Source organism: Budorcas taxicolor, chromosome 22 (assembly GCF_023091745.1).
Source record: "Budorcas taxicolor isolate Tak-1 chromosome 22, Takin1.1, whole genome shotgun sequence".
Taxonomy (NCBI): Eukaryota; Metazoa; Chordata; class Mammalia; order Artiodactyla; family Bovidae; genus Budorcas; species Budorcas taxicolor.
The window spans coordinates 58,150,166-58,169,629 of record NC_068931.1 but is presented as its reverse complement, the minus strand read 5'-3'; the positions used below and the strand labels follow the sequence as shown (position 1 = coordinate 58,169,629).

The 19,464-nt window shown below is 45.3% G+C and overlaps 1 protein-coding gene and 1 long non-coding RNA gene across 2 annotated transcripts in view; one reads left to right on the top strand and one right to left on the bottom strand.

The window, feature by feature from the left end:
* The window catches only part of LOC128067273 (uncharacterized), a 44,090-nt gene extending 39,972 nt beyond the window's left edge, over positions 1-4,118 (bottom strand). The window contains exons 1-2 of the long non-coding RNA XR_008201381.1: positions 3,364-4,118; positions 469-576 (exon numbers count right to left, since the gene is read on the bottom strand). This is a non-coding gene — a long non-coding RNA (uncharacterized LOC128067273). The remainder of the gene's footprint in view (positions 1-468; positions 577-3,363) is intronic.
* Positions 1-19,464, top strand: part of ALPK2 (alpha kinase 2) — a 141,778-nt gene that overhangs the window by 47,384 nt on the left and 74,930 nt on the right. Inside the window, exon 4 of the mRNA XM_052660223.1 lies at positions 3,386-5,096. Within this exon, the coding sequence (XP_052516183.1) occupies positions 3,386-5,096 (1,711 nt within the window). The remainder of the gene's footprint in view (positions 1-3,385; positions 5,097-19,464) is intronic.

Below are 19,464 nucleotides of genomic sequence, written 5' to 3'. Positions count from 1 at the left end.
ACTCTGTCACTTTGGGGGAAATGACTCCTTTGAGCATTAGTTTTGCAGACAGGGAGCAGCCAGCATACTGTTTAATAGAGGAGGCATTTAACAAGGCTGGGTTTCTTGCCGGATTTTCTCCACCTCCTTGTTAGGATGCGGAGAGGTAATTATCTAGGACGTGCCAACTGCAAACCATAACTCTCAAAGGCTCTCATTAGACAGTGAGAAGTTAATTATACTTAATCCAGTTCCTCTTCCTCTTTAATATACTCAGGATGACTTCTAAAATCTTCTATCAGCTAAAACACATGTTCCATAAAATCTGACATTACTAAATCATAACATTCTCATATCTGTTAATTTCATCATTCAGAAATTAAGTGCACGGAATCCATTGATTTTCTCCGTATTTTTCTAACATTTGTTGTGTTTTCCCTTCTTGAGTTTTGCGAATCGCCTCTGTTCTCTCCTTTATTCCTTTCTTACCTGTCCTTTGTGCCTCTCAGGCTCATTTTTTTCTCTTCCTTTCTCTTCTTCCTACATGAATCATAGTACCTTCAGGGTAGCTGGTTCGTTCAGCAGACGGATCATGGTCTGGATAGAAGAGGAAATCAGAATTACTTGGGATTTTCCAGAAGCCCCTGGGGGCTGTTTTATTCTCTGTTTACGCTCTCTTGTGTGCATCCTCAGTAGCTTCAGTCCTGACTCTTTTCGACCTTATGGACTGAAGCCCGCCAGGTTCCTCTGTCCGTGGGATTCTCCAGGCAAGAATACCTAGAGTGGGTTGCCAATGCCCTCCTCCAGGGGATCTTCCCGACCCAGGGATTGAACCTGAGTCTCTTGGATCTCCTGCAGTGCAGGTGGATTCTTTACCACTGAATCACTGGGGAAGCCCCATTTAAGCTCTCAACTGAGGCCGAATCTCCAAGAACACACCAAAAAGAAGCATGAAGGGAATGACGTGGGCCATGTGAAAGTCACACAAAGGTCTGTTTCTCTCCATGCTCTCCTCAGCTTCAACTGAAGAGACCTCAGCCTAATTAACGATGAGGATGAGGATGTCTTTGAGGGTAGGCCAAGGACGATTTGTAGCAGAATGTGTTTGGGAACTTGAAAAGTAACTTCTTAGGCCCTCTACGCACAGATTCTTTTTTTTCACTATTTGTTCATTTATTTACTGTGCTGGGTGTCTCCACTGTGGTGTGCAAGCGCTTGACTTGTGGAATCTAGTTCCCCGACAAGGGATCAAACCCTACCCCCTGCATGGGGGAGTGTAGAGTTTTAGCCGTTGTTCCACCAGGGAAGTCCCTAGCCACAGATTCTGATTCAAGAATTTGAATCTGATGTAAGATTTTACAAGTCATCCTGATAGTTTCTGCAGACTTCTTAAGAACCAGAGAAAACCTGGTCTTAGTGCTGCCCCATCCTTTTTTAAAAAAAAATTTTTATTTGTTTGTTTGTGGCAGATCTTAGTTGCGGCATGTGGAATCTTTGACCTTTGTTGCAGCATATGACCCTGACCAGGGATTGAACCCAGGCCCCCTATATTGAGACCACAAAGTCTTAGCCACTTGACCACCAGGGAAGTCTCCCCTCCCCTTTTTAAACTGAGTTTTGAAGGTGTACAATGTATTGATCTGACACCTTTATGCTACAATATGACTGCCATAGCAACGTCAGCTAACATTCTTATCACATCATGTAATTATCATTTGATCACTTCTGCTTTCTTATAGAGTATATATGGCATAAAGTTTCTGCTTCACAAAGTCCTTTCACCCTGATTTTGTCATTTGAACCTCAGAATAATCTTGTGAAATAGACAGGAGCAGCTACTCATTCCCCCAGAAAGTTGCCCTTAATTTCATTCTCCCCATGCTATTGGCCACGGCAAATCCAGAGACTGGCTGTGGGTCAGGCCTGGCCAACCTCGGCCACCTCGAGTGTCTTCTACTTGAGAATCAAGTTGCCAACAAAACAAAGTATTAATGCAGTTGAAATTAGTCTGTGCTTTTTGAAGTTGAGGCCTATGTGAGTGGGTACCCAACAGTTGAAGGCTTGTGAGCACATATGAGGTCAGGAGACAAAGAGGGCCCTCCAGTAAGGAAGAGAGAGGATAAGGAAGACTGTGTCCTATGGCGGTAAACATCTAACACTGACCCTCCTGGGGGGAGACATTTGTGCATCTCTTACACGCATGAGTCACTAATGATCTGACCATCACCTCTGAGCCTGAGCCAGACCCTCAGCTCCTGCTTTCTGAAGATGGATAGTACATAATACACCAGCAGTGTTGCAATGATCAAATGAGATAAATAAAAGTGCAAATTCAAAAGCAAGTATAGTGACGTCCCTGGTGTTCCAGTGGCTAAGACTCGGTGCTCCCAGTGCAGGGGGCCTGGGTTTGATCCCCGGTGGGGGAACTAGGTCCCATGTGTGCACGCATGCATGTGTGCATGCCGAGTCCCTTAGTCGTGCCTGACTCTCTGCGACCCTATGGACTGCAGCCCGCCATCCCACATGCTGCAAGTAAAGATCCCGCATGTTGCAGCAAAGATCAAAGATCCTATGTGCCTTAACTAAGACCTGGTGCTGCTAAGTATTAATAAACAAATAAAAATTAATATAAAAAAAATAGAGCAGGCACAACACGTGTTTATTGAGGCTGCAGAGCCTGGAGACGTGTTCTAAGGGGAAAGGTCAGCAAAGCAAGTCAGGCTCCAGGCACCATGTGGCTCCAGTCAAGAAAGGGAGGGGCCCCCAGCACCTCCTTTCTGGAGCAGGGAGAGCAGACTTGGCGTGAGCCAGGATTCAGTTTCTTCCCTGCTGAGTCAGAGCCGAACACCAGGCGGGTACTGGTCAGGATGGCATGTGGACATTGGTTTCCAGCCAGAGGGGTTCGTGGCTGTGGTTTAGACTTTATAGTCATGTTAAATTAAAGGGGAAAGGGCACTGTTCTTCATGCACACAGTCCTAGCATGGTATGAGCTTTACAGCCTCCTGGCAAGAACCATGTTTTCTTAGCAGTCTTTAAAAGAATTAGTGCTTATAGTAGTCCACTATAAGATTTAGAGTGCTTTAGTTTTTTGTGTACTATGCCTTCCTTCAGAAAGTAATACTGCTTCAAGTTCCTATAACATAACATGACTTAAAAGAGAGAAGAAACTAGAAACTGTTCCCCCATTCATCTGAGTTATTTTCAGCATTTTCGATTTGGGGTAAGACTGCGGAAAGTCTTAAGAGAAAATGCTGAGCATCTCAGCCTGTTGCCTCTGACCACAAACCCCTTCTCAGGGGGACCCCAGATCTTGAGTGTGCAGGAAAACCCCGGTCATTGACTGTGTGTGCCATGATGTAAGGCATGTCAGCATGCAAACTTACGTGTCTCCTCTCTTCATCCTAGCTGTACCCAGAATGACGCTGCTGTTTATCAAGTCTCTGCTCAGAACTGTTTTGGGATGATCTGCTGCTCTGCTTCCATTGAAGTGCAGTGTGCGTCAGAGGACCGACCACTCTCTCCCAACCCGAAAGATGACGGGCACACAGGTTGGAAACACGACACGAAGACATATGAGCAGGAGAGCCCAAACCACACTGATGAGGAAGAGCATCCTTATAAGGAAGGAGAAGGTATCGCCTTGGGGCCTCCCACATCAGCTGACGCCCCCTCCTCCAAATCCAGCGGTGCTCATTCACTCCAGGTATCGGCCGACCATGACCCTGGTGCATCCGGCTCTGACAACCCCTTGGCGGTTAAAGACACGAGGCAAACCGAAGAGGCTGGTGATGCTGCTAACACAGAGGGTGTTGCTGACGGGTTGCGTTTTCCTAATTCAAGTGATGCTCCTGATAAACAAGATGTGTGTGGCCACAGGACCGTGCATTCCAAAGTACCAAGGTTAACAGATGGTGCCTTACACCCTGAGGGCCCTAACGAAGAAGGCTTGAACTCTAGTCACCAAAATGCCAGAGTCCAGAAGTACCTCAGCTGCAGCCTGCCCCTGACACGGGCAGACTCATCCACTCCTCCAGGTGCCAGGCCTGTCAGCCCCCCGGCTTCCAGCACAGACTCTGACAGTGACTATGAACTTTGCCCAGAGATAACCCTAACCTGTGCCGAGGAGTTTTCAGATGATGACCTGGAGTATCTGGAATGTTCCGACGTTATGACAGATTACTCTAATGCGATCTGGCAGAGGAACCTGCAGGGGACAGAGCGTGTTTTTTTATTAGAAAGCGATGACGAAGAGATGGAATTCAGTGAGTGCAGCCTGGGTGGGTGTGAGCGTTTCTTCAGAGAATTGGGTTGCAGGCCCCCGGGGTCGGATGACACGGGGCCCCTGGATGCCACCGCTGGTCATCACTCACCACCCCAAGAAGTGGGGGGAAGGAGCAGCCGGGCCTCCACGCGCAGAGCCTCATCCTTGCGAGCAGGGATGCCCCTGTCCCGGGGACCTCAACAGGATGGACTGGCTACGGTGACAGGCCTAGGCAGGTGCAAACCACCCGCTGCCTCGGAGGCTGCTGAAGACGGTTATCCAGGAATTCAAGGAGAAGCCAGAGACAGCCACCAGGCCGGAAAGGAATTCTCTGGTGACAACCTGCTAAACAAGGATAAAGCGGTGATAGGGAGAGAGGGGAAGCACTTGTCTGGCGAGTCAGGACAGCCCGGGATGCGCCGGCATCTGGAGACCACGGCCGAGAGGAGAGTAGGGGAGAAAGACACATGGAGCCGGAGGGGCTCTGAGAACCCTGCCAGGACGCAGCGACCGGGAATTAAGGGAAAAGCCAAGAGGCTGAATTCCAGCCTGGAAGAAAGGACAGCGGAAGCCTCCCTGGATCACCTCTGTCCCAAGGGACCTGTTAAGCACCCACTAACCCCGAGTGACAAAAGAGACAGCTCCCATGCAGGAGCAGAGGGGTTTGATCTGAAGTCCCAATTTCCTGCAGGAGGCCCTGCGGTTCCAGCCCAAGCAGAGCCAGAAGCGAAAACTCTGCCTATTCCACCCAGCTCGCTAGCCAGGGAAGAGACCTTGCGCTTCCTGAGAGAAGGCGTGTGGGCTACAGATGCATTTGAAACACGCAGGGTTTCAGGCTGGCATGATCATCCGCAGGTAAGACTCCGCTTTTACGATTTGTGAGCTCAAATATATCTGTGTGTGTGTGCAGGTGTGTATTTCCTTTCCCTTCACGTTCACGATCGCTGTACCGCAGTGTACATCCAACTAATTCTCCCGATACCACCAGGGGACTTGTGAATGACAGGGGCTGCTGCTGGGAAGGAAATCTGGTTTTGAAAAAAGGCCCAGATAAACCCTAAGCCATCCTAATTATAGCAAAAGACAGATAGAAGCAAGAGGCACTAATGGGATTCTGGACAGCTGGAAAAAGAAATCTGATATTTTGTCTACTGCATGGATTTTATCAGGCAATGTCACTATTCAGAAAGTTTTCAAGCAAATGTTTTGGGTGTAGTCTTTAAAAGAAACCAAAACATTCTTTTTGGTGATTTTCCAGGACACTTTTGAAACTTGGTAAGTGCTGGCTTTCATCAGAATTCATAGAATGAATGAGAGATTTTGGTGTGTCTAAAACATTTGCAGAATTTGCTTAATGATGCTGGAAAAAGTAGAGAGAGTAGACTTTGCTGCACTCAAAAATCTGAGTAGATTTTTGAATGAATCTCTGTTTTATTTTTCTTAGACCACATAGTGTAAAAGAGGCAAAGAAAACACTTCAGGAAGTAAAAAAAAAAAAAAAAGTTTTACTCTATTACTGGTTTGGGGGTATATTTGAAAGAGATGGAAAAATTAATATACTAAGGATGTTATGTGATATATGAATTTATTATATTTTTAAGTGTACAGGGTTTTAAGTGGGCTTTGAACTGATGCTGTATTATGGTCAAGATTTGATTTCTGTAAATAAATACCCAAGAAAAGTTATTTATCATTATATTTACTCAGCCTCTGCTTTTCCTTCTCCCAACTCTGTAGTAGGAACTTAGTATTGTTTTTATAGAAGACTAGATAATACTCCAAAGAAAACTAAATATTCCCAAGTGTATTCAGTTATTGAATTCACTTTGGGAAAAAGTAAAATTTTAATGCACTGATGATTTCTAAAGGCCCACTCATAAAATAGCCAATCTGAAAAAAATCTCCAGATGCGAGGTAGTTTTTCTTCCCTGAGCAGATTCTTCTGCTCCACTGGCCAAATCAGCCATGGAAGGGCCACGTTGACTCTGCTCTTTTGCAGGAGTGCCAGCTTCACCCTATGTGGTTGTTTAACACACCAGTGACCACAGACTCATGCCCAAGATAAATTTAAGGAGGTGTTTTGACCAAAGAGTAATACAAAATTAAGCTGTGGCGTTCATTTTTCCACGTCAGTAGACACAGTATGTCCTTTCCTGATCATAAACTACTCTGCCTTGCTCAGCTGGGTGACTTTTCACAATTGTTTAGCATCCACACTGAGCATTTCACTGGGCAAATTATTTCAGTTATTAAGCGCTGTGTGTGAAGGGGGAAGTGTTGCCAAGTGGCCCCCCCAAAGTCAGTGGAGGGGAAGGGGCTATTGACCAGGCTAGTTTTAGACCCATTGCTGTGCAAGGCAATTCCTAGCTTCCTCAGCTGCCCAGAGTTGAGAGGCACTGAAGGAAGGAGCCCCCTCTCTCATCCTCAGCCTGTGCTCTAAGCTGAATTCTGAGATGGAGAACTCTGGGGACCAGCAAGCTCTCTTGTTTCCTGGCAATGCAGAGAAATAAAACGGACCATCTCTGGGACCCTGTCGTCTCTATTGAACTTCTTAGGGTACTCTTGCTTACACACCCACACACTCATGGATGCACACCCACCTTGCAAGCTCTCAGCTCAAGGTCCCACCAGTGTTTTCAGGCATGACCAAGGCAACGACCTCAGAACGATGAACATGACTTTTTAGATAGCTTGCACTCTGCAGGTGGAGGGACCATTCCTCCACTTTGCTGTTCTCTGTTGCAGAGCCAGTCTCTCACTCCAGGTCAACATGAGTAGAAGCTGTATATTCAAAAACAGTTTTGTGCTGTAGAAAAATTTTGACTAAAGCAGGAAAATTATGCCACAGGGATAGTGGCATAGTGAACACAGATTTCTTTTACCCATGCAAAAAGTTACTCCCTAATTGTAGATGTCTGTGCTTCTTACACATGGACACAACATAGCCAGATTTCTATCAAATGGCTAAATATTGCAAATGTGATACAAAAGCATTAGAGAGTCATTGAAAACCAAATCAAACTTTTTATAATGTTGCTTACAAAAATAGTCCAAGTTATGGGGGTGAATCCTCCCATAACTAAGTCAAAAGACATTTGAAATATTTATTCTCAGACATCTGAGGCTCTTGAGAACTCAAAATTTGAAATGGCTAAAAATTCTTGGTTGGGGGTAATATTAGTAAATTTGCCCACTCTTGACTCTTGCCTGATTCACTTACCTTTAAGGTGCTCAGCAGTAGAAACAGTAACCAGCATCTTATCTTTTAGGATGTTCTCTTCAACTGTGTGTTGCTTTTAGCTTCTGAGAAAAATTCCATGTCTCTAATTCTATATTACAGCAACAAGGCTGACATGTAGACTAAACCATCTCCAGGGGTCCTTAGTTCCTGTCTTCCTTTCCCACTCTTACAAAGCAAGGCCATCTTGTTCTGATCTGTCTTGGAGTAGTACTTGCCCAGGCTAAGATTGGAAAGCCCCCAGTGTCTACATTTATGGAAGATTCCTAAATTAATCCCAGTTTGGGAGTGGAAAACAGAGAGGGTACCCCAGGCTAACTTGAATCATCTTCAAGGATCACACTGCCAATCCTTCACCTTGGTTCTGATCTTGCTTTCTTGATCCAACTCAGAGGCGAGGACTGCCAGTCTGCCCATCTTAAGTTTCCCTGTAGCCACACTGGGGTAAGATCATCCTTGCTTTTAAATCAGAAGTGCTGTGTCTGTTCTTCTGCAGAGTTGCCCAGCCTCACCCCAGAGAGATTTGTATTTCTCTAAAGAGATGGGATCTCAAGTATACAGTATGGAAATGCATTCTTAGGTTCTGATAATTAAGAATCTTCCTGACCAGGATATAGCACTAAACTTAGAAGGTGAGCTCCATGACAGTAGGCAGGCTGGTCACCGTTTCGTTCAGTGATACGTCCCAAGTCCTTGGGATCATACTGGTCATATAATATGTGCTCAATAACTGAATGAGTAAGTGGCCACATGGTACTAGGTTGCTAGATTGAGTCCTCTATTTTTTCTTAATGAGACTGGCTAGAGGTTTATCACTTTTGTTTGTTCTTCTCAAAGAACTAGCTTTTAATTTCACTGATCTTTGCTATTGCTGTCTCCCCCTCTGTTTCATGTATTTTGGCTCTGATCTTTATGACTTCTTTCCTTCTACTAACTTTAGAGTTTTTTTGGTCTTCTTCCTCTAGTGGCTTTAGGTTTCAGTTTAGGTTGTTTATTTGAGATTTTTGTTTCCTGAGGTAAGATTGTATTGCTGTAAACTCTCCTCTTAGAATTGCTTCTGCCGTGAATTCCAGGTATTGTCAGGTATGACTCTAATAATCACTGATCTCAACGCCTTTGTGGTCTTCATCGTCCTGAATACATTCCTTGACTCCCTTCACATACCAACCTTCCACTGGGAAAGTGCTTTCCGCTGCTCTCTGGCCCTGGGGATAGAGTCACGCTGTGCTTAGGCGTTCGGTTATGTCCAGCTCTGCGAACTTTTGTGCTGTAGCCCGCCAGCCTCCTTATCCATGGCATTTTTCAGGCAAGGATACTGGAGTGGGCTGCCATTTTCCTCCTCCAGGGGATCTTCCCGACCCAGGGGTCGAATCCACACCTCCCGTGTCTCCTGCATTGCAGGAGAATTCTTTACCCGCTGAGCCATCGGGGAAGCCCCATCATTGGGAATTGATTGGTTTATGCCAAGCCGGCCACACCTTGCACTTGGCTTGCCTTGCGAATGCCGGTGATTCAGATACAGCCTTGGCCTTATCGGTATCTTATCAGCTCTCACTCACTGCTAACTAGATCTGGGAAGATCTCACCATGTCCCCAAGCTTTCGGGGCCTTCCACGATTATGCCTCTGTCTACCTGAGAGGTGAAGCAGATGTGTGCACTGGTCTCCTCATCTGGAAAAGGAGGCAGTTTCTCATATGGGCAGTGTTTTCTTCCACCTTCTGGTCTGGAGTGCCCTCGGTTGGCTTGTTGCCAGTTCAGTTCACCTGGTCCTTCAAGGCCAAGGTGCAGGCTCCTTCAAATTGCACTTCCCTGAAGCACATGCCTCGTCTTTAACTGTGATTTCTCCTTCCAGAGGAACAACATTCTTGTCTGCAGTCCTTGTATAGTGTAGTGGGCTCTGGACCCATGTTTGGTTCCTGACTGTATGACCTGGGAAAAACTGGTTAAGCTCTCCCAGCCCCAGTTTCCTCATTTGAAACAAAATGATAGCAATAATAACAACAGAAATAATAACAACCACCACTTCATGGAGTGCTGTGCAAATTAAAACTTTCGTATAGGGACTTCCCTGGGGGTCTAGTGGCCTGGATGCCATGCTCACAGTGCAGGAGACTGGTTCTATCCCTGGTCAGGGAACTAGATCCCACATGCCACAACTAAGACCTGGCAGAGCCAAATAAATAAATAAGCAAACATTAAGAAGAAAAGATAGGGCCAAGCATGTAAAATGCTCTGCACAGTACCTGTTCTGCAGTTAACATTTAATAAATATTATCAATTTTTGTTTTGTTATTTATCTTAATACTTATGTCCTTCCTCCCCATATTAAAAACATTAAGGGCTGACTACAAGATGTTTTACGCTTTTTCTTAATTGAAATTTTTAATAATTGTCCATGCATAGATGTAAGAAATAAGACAGAGAGACCACTACACGCTGTGGCCAGCTTCCCCTGAGGCTGACATTTGGCCAAACTCTGGTATAATTTTCACAACCAAGATGCATCGGTACCATGTGCTGAACTTGTTCAGATTTCCCCTTTTTACTTATCCTTGTGCGTATATGTGTGTATTAAGATCTACAGAAATGTGTCACTTGTGTGCATGCACGCCAAGTCACTTAAGTCGTGTCCAGCTCTTTTGCAACCCTATGGATTTTAGCTCGCCAGGCTCCTCTGTCCTTGGCATTCTCCAGGCAAGAATGCTGGAGTGGGTTGCCATGCCCTCCTCCAGGGGATCTTCCCACCCCAGGGACTGAACCCCAGCCTCTTACATCTCCTGCATCCGTAGGCAGGTTCTTTACCACTAGCGCCACCTGGGAATCACTTGTGTGGGCTTGTGTAATAAAGGTGATAAGAAACTTCACTTCATCCAAGTTCAGTCCAGTAGTTAGGCAGGCTGTGTGATTTACACACCAACTATATGCCACGTGCATGGGCACCCAGTGACAGGGCAGGTAGTAGGTCTCCAGTGAGTTTTTTTAAAGCATAGAGAAAATATAAGCAGATCATCTAAACTTGCCTGGCATGTAGTTTTCATATCTGGGACAGAACAATCTGAGATTTGCATTCAGTTACATAATAAAATGTGTGCCCCCGCCCCCCGCCCCCGCCCCCACCCCCGCCAAACAACAACTGTTAACTCTGACTCAGGGAGGTGGATAAGCCAGCCCTCTGCTGATGATGGGAAGGACAGAAGCTTATAATCACTCATCTCTCAGCACATGGCCGTCACGCCTCTTGTCAGCACCACGCCATGGTTGACTCGGGGAGTCACACAAATGTTTGTTCTGTTTTCGATCACAAAGCCCACTCAGCCCCTTCTGCCAACAACCATTACCATCCCAGACCTACAAGATCATGGCTCACTGCCGGTCTTGGACTCAAGTCTTTGTTAAGTAATCCATGGATGCTCCTAAGTACCTACAGCCTTGCTACTCACCGTGTGGTCTGCAGACCCGTTTGTCAGAATATAGAATCTCAAGCCCCGCCCCAGTCTTGCTGAATCAGAATCTGCAATTTTAACCCAATTCTTGGGAATTCATAAGCACGCTAAAGTTCCAAAAGTCTTGGTCTGCAAGGAGACATCTTTCCCAGGTTAGAAAAGACCCTAAGGCAATGGGTCTCAAGCCTGTGGACCTTAAACCATCTGATGCCTCAGTACCATCCCCGGCTCCCCACCACCCCAAGATTCCGATGTGATTTGTCTGCAGTGTGGCTTGGGCTCTGAGGGTTTTGAAAGCTCCCAAGTGATTCTCTGTACCTCTGAGGTCGAGAATCTTAGCTGTAAATATCAGGTACCTTAGTCCCACCCCCAGAGATCCCAATTTTGGTTGTTGTAAGGCCCTTGGGGAGTGGAATGCCATGTCATGAAGGTGGGCTTCAGGCCCCAGACTGGCAGAATGGGGCTACCTTTCATGAGAGTTTGCACCCCTCATGAAGGCATGCCGCCCCCCCTCCCCGCCCCCCACTGCCACCCTCACCAGGGATTCTGGAGCCCCTTGCCCTGATTTCTGTCCATCTTAGCTGAGGAACAAAGCCCCAGGTCAGTCAGTACTACTTTTCAAAACTGAGGCAGTGAGTGTTCTCTGGTGTATTATGTTGCACAAAAGTAAGTGTGATTTCAGACCATGAATTTTAAATCATTATAGCTAGGCTCAAACACATCTTTATTAGTCAAAATAGGAATCATTACAATCAACACATTTTTGCCCATAAGAAATAAGTTTGTTTTTTTCCAGTAGTGTAAAAATCCATGCTTCGGGATTCAACAAATGCTTTGAAGCATTTTCTGCCTCCTGCTGGTTGTAGACGTGTTTTGCCTGCAAAACGTTGTCAACATGCTGGAAGAAGTGGTAGCTGGTTGGTGAGAGGTCAGGTGAATATGGTGGATGAGACAAAACTTCATAGTCCGATGCATTCAACTTTTGGAGCATTAGTTGTGCGATGTGCAGTTGGGCATGAACTGGGCCCTTTCTGCTGATCATGCCGGCTGCAGGCACTGCTGTTTTCAATGCATCTCATTGATTTGCTGAGCATACTTCTCAGATGTAATGTTTCGCCAGGATTCAGAAAGCTCTAGGGGACCAGATGGGCAGCAGACCACCAAACAGTGACCAAGACCTTTTTTGGGAAGCTTTGCACGTCTGGCTTTGGGAAGTGCTTTGGGCTTCTGTGATGACTCAGATGGTAAAGGATCTGCCTGCAATGTGGGAGACCCGGGTTCAATCCCTGGGTTGGGAAGATCCCCTGGAGAAGGGAAAGGCTGCCCACTCCAGTATTCTGGCCTGGAGAATTCCATGGACTGTATAATATACAGCATAAAAGTAAAAAAAAAAAAAAAAAAGGTCCTATATATTATTAAAAAAATAGTCCCTAAGTGGGCCTTAGGAAGCATTACTATGAACAAAGCTAGTGGAGATGATGGAATTCCAGTTGAGCTATTTCAAATCCTAAAAGATGATGCTGTGAAAGTGCTGCACTCAATATGTCAGCAAATTTGGAAAACTCAGCAGTGGCCACAGGACTGGAAAAGGTCAGTTTTCATTCCAATCCCAAAGAAAAGCAATGCCAAAGAATGCTCAAACTACTGCACAATTGCACTCACCTCACACACTAGCAAAGTAATGCTCAAAATTCTCCAAGTCAGGCTTCAACAGTATGTGAACCGTGAATTTCCAGATGTTCAGGCTGGTTTTAGAAAAGGCAGAGGAATCAGAGATCAAATTGCCAACATCCGTTGGGTCATCAAAAAGCAAGTCCAGAAAAACATCTACTTTAGCTTTATTGACTACACCAAAACCGTTGACTGTGTGGATCACAACGAATTATGGAAAATTCTTAAAGAGATGGGAATACCAGACCACCTAACCTGCCTCCTGAGAAACCTGTATGCAGGTCAAGAAATGATAGTTGGAACTGGACATGGAACAGCAGATTGGTTTCAAATAGGGAAAGGAGTACATCAAGGCTATATATTGTCACTGTGCTTATTTAACTTATATGCAGAGTACATCATGCAAAATGCCAGGCTGGATGAAGCACAAGCTGGAATCAAGATTTCCAGGAGAAATATCAGTAACCTCAGAAATGCAGATGGCACCACCCTTATGGCAGAAAGTGAAGAAGAAATAAAGAGTCTCTTGATGAAAGTGAAAGAGAAGAGTGAAAAAAGTTGGCTTAAAGTTCAACATTCAGAAAACAAAGATCACGGCATCCAGTCCCATCACTTCATGGCAAACAGATGGGGAAACAGTGGAAACAATGAGAGATTTTATTTTCTTGGGCTCCAAAAGCACTGCAGATGGTGACTGTAGTCATGAAATTAGAAGACTCTTGCTGCTTGGAAGAAAAGTTATGACCAACCTAGACAGCATATTAAAAAGCAGAGACATTACTTTTCTAACAAATGTCCATCTAGTCAAGACTATGGTTTTTCCAGTAGTCATGTATGGATGTGAGAGTTGAACTATAAAGAAAGCTGAGCACTGAAGAATTGATGCTTTTGAACTGTGGTGTTGGAGAAGACTCTTGAGAGTCCCTTGGACTGCAAGGAGATCCAACCAGTCCATCCTAAAGGAAATCAGTCCTGGGTGTTCATTGGAGGGACTGATGTTGAAGCTGAAGTTCCAATACTTTGGCCACCTGATGCGAAGAACTAACTCACTGGGAAAAGACCCTGATGCTGGAAAAGATTGAAGGCAGGAAGAGCAGGGGTGACAGAGGATGGGATGGTTGGATGGCATCACTGACTCAATGGATATGAGTTTGAGCAAGCTCCAGGAGTTGGTGATGGAGAGGGAGGCCTGGCGTGCTACAGTCCGTGGGGTTGCAAAGAGTCGGACACTACTGAGGACTAAACTGAACTGAACTGAAGAGTAAATGCATTCCTGCAACACTTCACATTCTAGAAAATCACATAAAATATCAGGCCTTCTGGGAAAAATAGTACTCCCTGCATTTTACTTCAGAAACAGGCCATTTGAAAACTAGAGACAAAAGCAAAAAGGGGACCCAAGAAGTTCAGGTGGACCACCCAGGGAGGTGGCTCAGGTTGGCCAATGGCAGCCATGGCAGAGATCGCACGTTCACGAGGTCACCGGGTGGACGTGCTGGAGCCCTTAGTGAGAGCAGCTGGAGGCTGAGACGGGAAGCCAGCAGTGGGTCTCTGTGAGGTTGGGTCTGGGAGGTGCCACCCGCCTCCAGATGCCCAGGCCTGGAACGTGCCTCTTAGCAGGGAGGAACACTGGGCAGATTTCTTTTTTTTCAAATTTTATTTATTTTTTTTGAATTAAGAGTATAAGGTGGTGTTAGTGGTAAAGAACCCGCCTGTCAATACAGGAGACATAGAAGTTGCAAGTTCGACCCCTAGGTCAGCAAGATCCCCTGAAGGAGGGCATGGCAACCCACTCCAGTATTCTTGCCTGGAGAATCCCATGGATAGAGGGCCCTGGTGGGCTACAGTCCATGGGGTCACATAGAGTTGGACGTGACTGAGGCGACTTAGCACGCATGCATAGTTGATTTGCAATGTTGTGTTAATTTCTGCTCTACAGCAAAATGATTCAGTTATATATACAGATAAATAGATAGGTAGATTCTTTATTATATTCTTTTCCATTATGGTTTATCTCAAGATACCGAATATAGTTCCCTGTGCTATACAGTATGGCCTTGTTTATCCATTCTGTATGAAGTAGTCTGCAGCTCCCAACCCCAACTTCTCTGTCCCCTCCTCTGTTCCCCGAGGCCACACTTTTAATTTTTAAAAAATACAACCAGAAAGGGTATCTGCTGCCAAGGCAAAAGCTGAGTTATAGGCTCTTCCCTTTCCCGCTCAAGTTGGCTGTGATTTACTTCAGCTATTCAGGGGTCCTTCCTGGGCCTGCTAAGTCGCTTCAGTCATGTCTGACTCTTTGCAAGTGGTCCACCAGGCTCCTCTGTCTATGGGATTCTCTAGGCAAGAAGATTGGAGTGGGTTGCTGTGCCCTTAGCCTAGGCAAAATTTCCCAAGAACCAATGCACACCCATGAATACATCAGGCTACCTCATTACAGAACACGTGTTGTAACACAGAGACACCCCCTGCACCCCAAAGTGGGGGCTCTGAGTCCTCAGGGCACTGTATCCGTGTGAGGGCCTGGGTGATCTGTGCTGTTAAAGTGAATTTTTAAGATTTTTTTTTGATGTGGACCATTTTTAGAGTCTTTATTGAATTTGTTACGATATTGCCTCTGTTTTGTGTTTTGGAGTTTTGGCTATGAGGCACGTAGGATCTTGGCTGCCCAACCAGGGATCAAACCCACGCACCTTTCATGGGAAGGCCAAGTCGTAACCACTGGACACCCAGGGAAGTGCTAAGGTGCATGTTTAAAGAGCTCTGAATTTTACCCCAGAGTTTCGGTATCCGCACCTTTAATAAGCTGTCTAGGTGACTCTCATGAGCAAAAGGTTTTAAGCCATGGGTAAATTAGACTGAGACCTCGTGTGACCGCTACAACTTGAGGCATAAAGAATCACAGGAGTTTGAAACACAGGAAGTTTAGGCCTTGTCAGCTGTAACCCCTTCACCCTAAGAGGAAAGAGCTTCACGATCTGGATTTTCTTCTGCTTTCTAGTTGGCTTGCTATAAATGCAGCTTGGGCTTCACCTGTCCAGCCACTGAAATAAATACAGATCCTGATTCATTGTAACTAAATCCCAAACAGGTGTGCCATCTACAGCTGAGTGTTATTTTGAGGCGTGGTGCTGGGACAAGAATTTGGATGGCAGCAGTGGAGCCGGGGAGAGGAGGGTCCTTTGGCTTTGGGGGTGGGTTTTAGTCCTGGCAGTAAATCTCTCATCGCGGCCTCGAGTGGGAGCTGAGTGCCTGAGACATGCGTTATTGGTCTTTTTTTTGCAGTGACTGAAAACGAACTTGCTTTACTGACACGGGTTAACCAACTATCTATCAATATGGACAGTAAAGCTAAGGTAACCAAATCAGTGCGGTAGTAGCTCCAAACCAGGGCTTCCCTGGGCTCAGTGGCAAACAGTCTGCTTGCCCATGCAGGAGACACGGGTTCAATCCCGGGTCGGGAAGATCCCCTTGAGGAGGACCTGACAACCCACTCCAGTGTTCTTGCCTGGAGAATCCGATAGACAGAGGAGCCTGGCGGGCTACGGTCCATGGGGTCGCAAAAGAGTTGGACGTGACTTAGTGATTAAACAACAACAGCCCCAAATAGATAAATAAATAAACCAAATTGAGTAGAGAAAACAGAATGAGACCTAAGAATATATTGGAATTTGGTTTATGATAGAAATAACCTGTCATGTTTTAGGAAGGAAGCAAAATCTTTAAAGCAGACACAATTAGCCATCTGTGTGGAGAAAAAAATAAGACCAGTGGACCTCAAATAAACACTAAATGGATTCCTGAGTTAAAAATAAAAAACCCAAACTATAAACTACTGGAAAAAGTATTGGAAACTATTCTTATGACCTCGAAAGCCATAAGATTTGGAATGTAAAGAACATCAACAACAATAAAAATGAAGAAAACATGATAGTTTTGATTATTTCAAATTTTATGTAACAAAAATGAAAAATTTCATATAACAAAAAATGTTGTAAATCAAATTAAATGAAAGTGATACATTTATCACTGGGAAATATATGTAGAACATATATATCATAGACAAATATTAATTTTCAAGGTATATAAAAATGATAAGAAAAATACCCTTAAAAACTGAATTTAAAATAGGTAAAAGTAAATAAATATGAAGTTCATAGAAGAGGGAATATAAAAGGTTACTAGCTCAACTGGTAAAGAATCCACCTGCAATGCAGGAGACCCGGTTCAATTCCTGGGTCGGGAAGATCTGCTGGAGAAGGGATAGGCTACCCACTCCAGTATTCTTGGGCTTCCCTGGTGGCTCAGCTGGTAAAGAATCTGCCCGCAGTGCAGGAGACCTGGGTTTGATCCTTGGGTTGGGAAGATCCCCTGGAGAAGGGAAAGGCTATCCACTCCAGTATTCTGGCCCGGAGAGTCCATGGATGTCCATGAGGTCACAAGGAGTCAGATACGACTGGGCAACTTTCACTCACAAACATATGAGAAGTTGTCCAACCTTGTGAATAATTAGGAAAATATAAAAATTTTAAAATATCAGCCAGATAGACAAAAATATTAAAAGATGATAACATCAAGATACTGAGGTCATGGAGAAATATGTTCATTGCCAGAAAGAATGTAATTTGAGGATATCTTTTAACTCTCGAGAAGAGCCTTCACATAGACCCAGGGAGATATGGGTGTCTCTCAGAATTGTTTGTCTAAGAAAAGACTTTTTCGGAAACAGCTAAATAAATGTGACCTGTTCAAACGATGGGCATCTCAAAACATAACAGAGAGTGCCAAAGGCATAGTGTAGATTGATCCATAGCGCGTGATAGCCGTCTATGCCCTCCAAACCAGCCCAGAAGAGCGTATGCCCTTTGCACACACATATATGACAGACTGCCCTGGACTTCCCAGGGGTCCAAATGTGATCACAAAAGTCCTTCTAAGTGAACGACGGAGGGAGGAGAGTCAGAGAGAGCTTGGAGATGCTGTGCTGCCAGCTTGGAAGATGGAGGAAGTGGCCGCAAGTCAAGGAACGCAGGCAAACCTCTAAACGCTGGAGAAGGCAGAGTTTTTCCTCTGGAGCTTCCAGAAGGAATGCATCCCTGCCGACACCATAATTTTAGCCCAGCGAGATCCATGTCGGACTTTTGACTTTCAGAACTGTAAAATAATAAATTCTGTGTCATTTAAAGTGACTTAAGTTTGTGGTAGTTAAAACAGCCGTAAGAAACTAATGCGGACACCAAGGATAATTTTAAAGTAAAGAACCTCCAAGCGAGTCAGGATATTCTTCTTCAGATTTTCACTTCAGATATCTGAGCAGGAGCCCATTTATGACACAGACTTAGCAAATCCTAATTGTCTTTGGCTTAGAAATCTGACATGGGAGAAAAAGCGAGAAGAGACAGGCCAGCTTCATTTAAAGCAAGTATGCTGGGACCTCCCCGGCAGTCCAGTCGTTAGGACTTGGTGCTTCCAGTGCAGGGGGCCAGGGTTCGATCTCCGGTCAAGGAACTAAGATCCTGTAAGTTGCATGGCTAAAATAATAAAAATAAAATAAAAATAAAGTATAACACTTTGGGGAGTTTCCCCAGTTATTCAGCAGTAAAGAATCTGCCTGCAATGCAGGAGACGCAGGAGATGCGGGTTTGATCCCTGGGTCGGGAAGATCCCCTAGAGGAGGAAATGGCAACCCACTCCAGTCTTCTTGCCTGGAGAATTCCATGGACAGAGGAGCCTGGCGGGCTCCAGTCCATAGGGTCGCACAGAGTTGGACACGACTGAAACGACTTAGTACGCACATAACATTTTGGAATTCAGGAAGCCTCAGGGAGAAAGGATAGAGTCATGGACGCCACAACTAATCCACATGAGAATTAGGGTGCCTCAAACGTCTCTATGGTGTCCAGAGGAACTTCCAGCCTGAGAATGCCTGTGAAGTGGCTGGACTCCAGGAGAAAGCGTCCTGGGAAGAGCATGCCCAGAACATACCTTTTGACCTCAGGGCAGTCTGAGAGGCTGAGATGGTGCAAAGGAGGCTGGGAAACTCCGAGCAACTACTGGTGCAGTTTCCCAACTCGATGCTCCTGACATTTGGACTATATAACTCCTTGTCCTGGGCAGCCACACATGCATTGCAGAATGTTTTTAGCACCATCTCTGGCCAGTAGCAATCTCTACCTGTCATCTCTACCCCAGTCAGCAACCAAGAATGTCTCTAGGCAGTGCCAAATATCCCCTAGGGGGTAGGGCAGGGCGTAACAAAGCTCACTCCATGTGTTGATTAGCTCTGGGTAAATTCTGTCCCCTCACTAGTGACAGCTGGGAAAGAAGCTGTTATTTCATTTACTTTATTTTTTTTTTAAGTTTTATTGGAGTATAGTTGCTTTACAATGTTAGGTTTCTACTGTACAGCAACGTGAATCAGCTATATTTATACACGTATATCCCCTCTTTGGGGGGTTTCCTTCCCGTTTAGTTCACCCCAGAGCATTGTGAGGTGTTCCCTGCGCTGTACAGTAGGTTCTTATTCATTATCTATTTTAAACATAGTATCAATGGTGTAAATATGCCAATCCAAGTCTTCTGATTCCTCCCAAGAAGCTGTCATTTATCTTTTAAATTTTTTATTTGTTTATTTGGCTGCACCAGATCCTTAGTTGTGGCATGTGAGCTCTAGTTTCCCGATGAGGAATCGAACTCGGGGCCCCTGCATTGGGAGTGTGGAGTCTCAGCCAGTGGACCACCAGGGAAGCCCCCAATTTCATTTAAATCAGCGCTGTCCAATAGAGATTTCTTGCAAGCCACACATGTGACAAGTATGCTCACAAACTGTGCCACCATTTCCTCTATTTAGTTCCAGAATAGATTCATGGG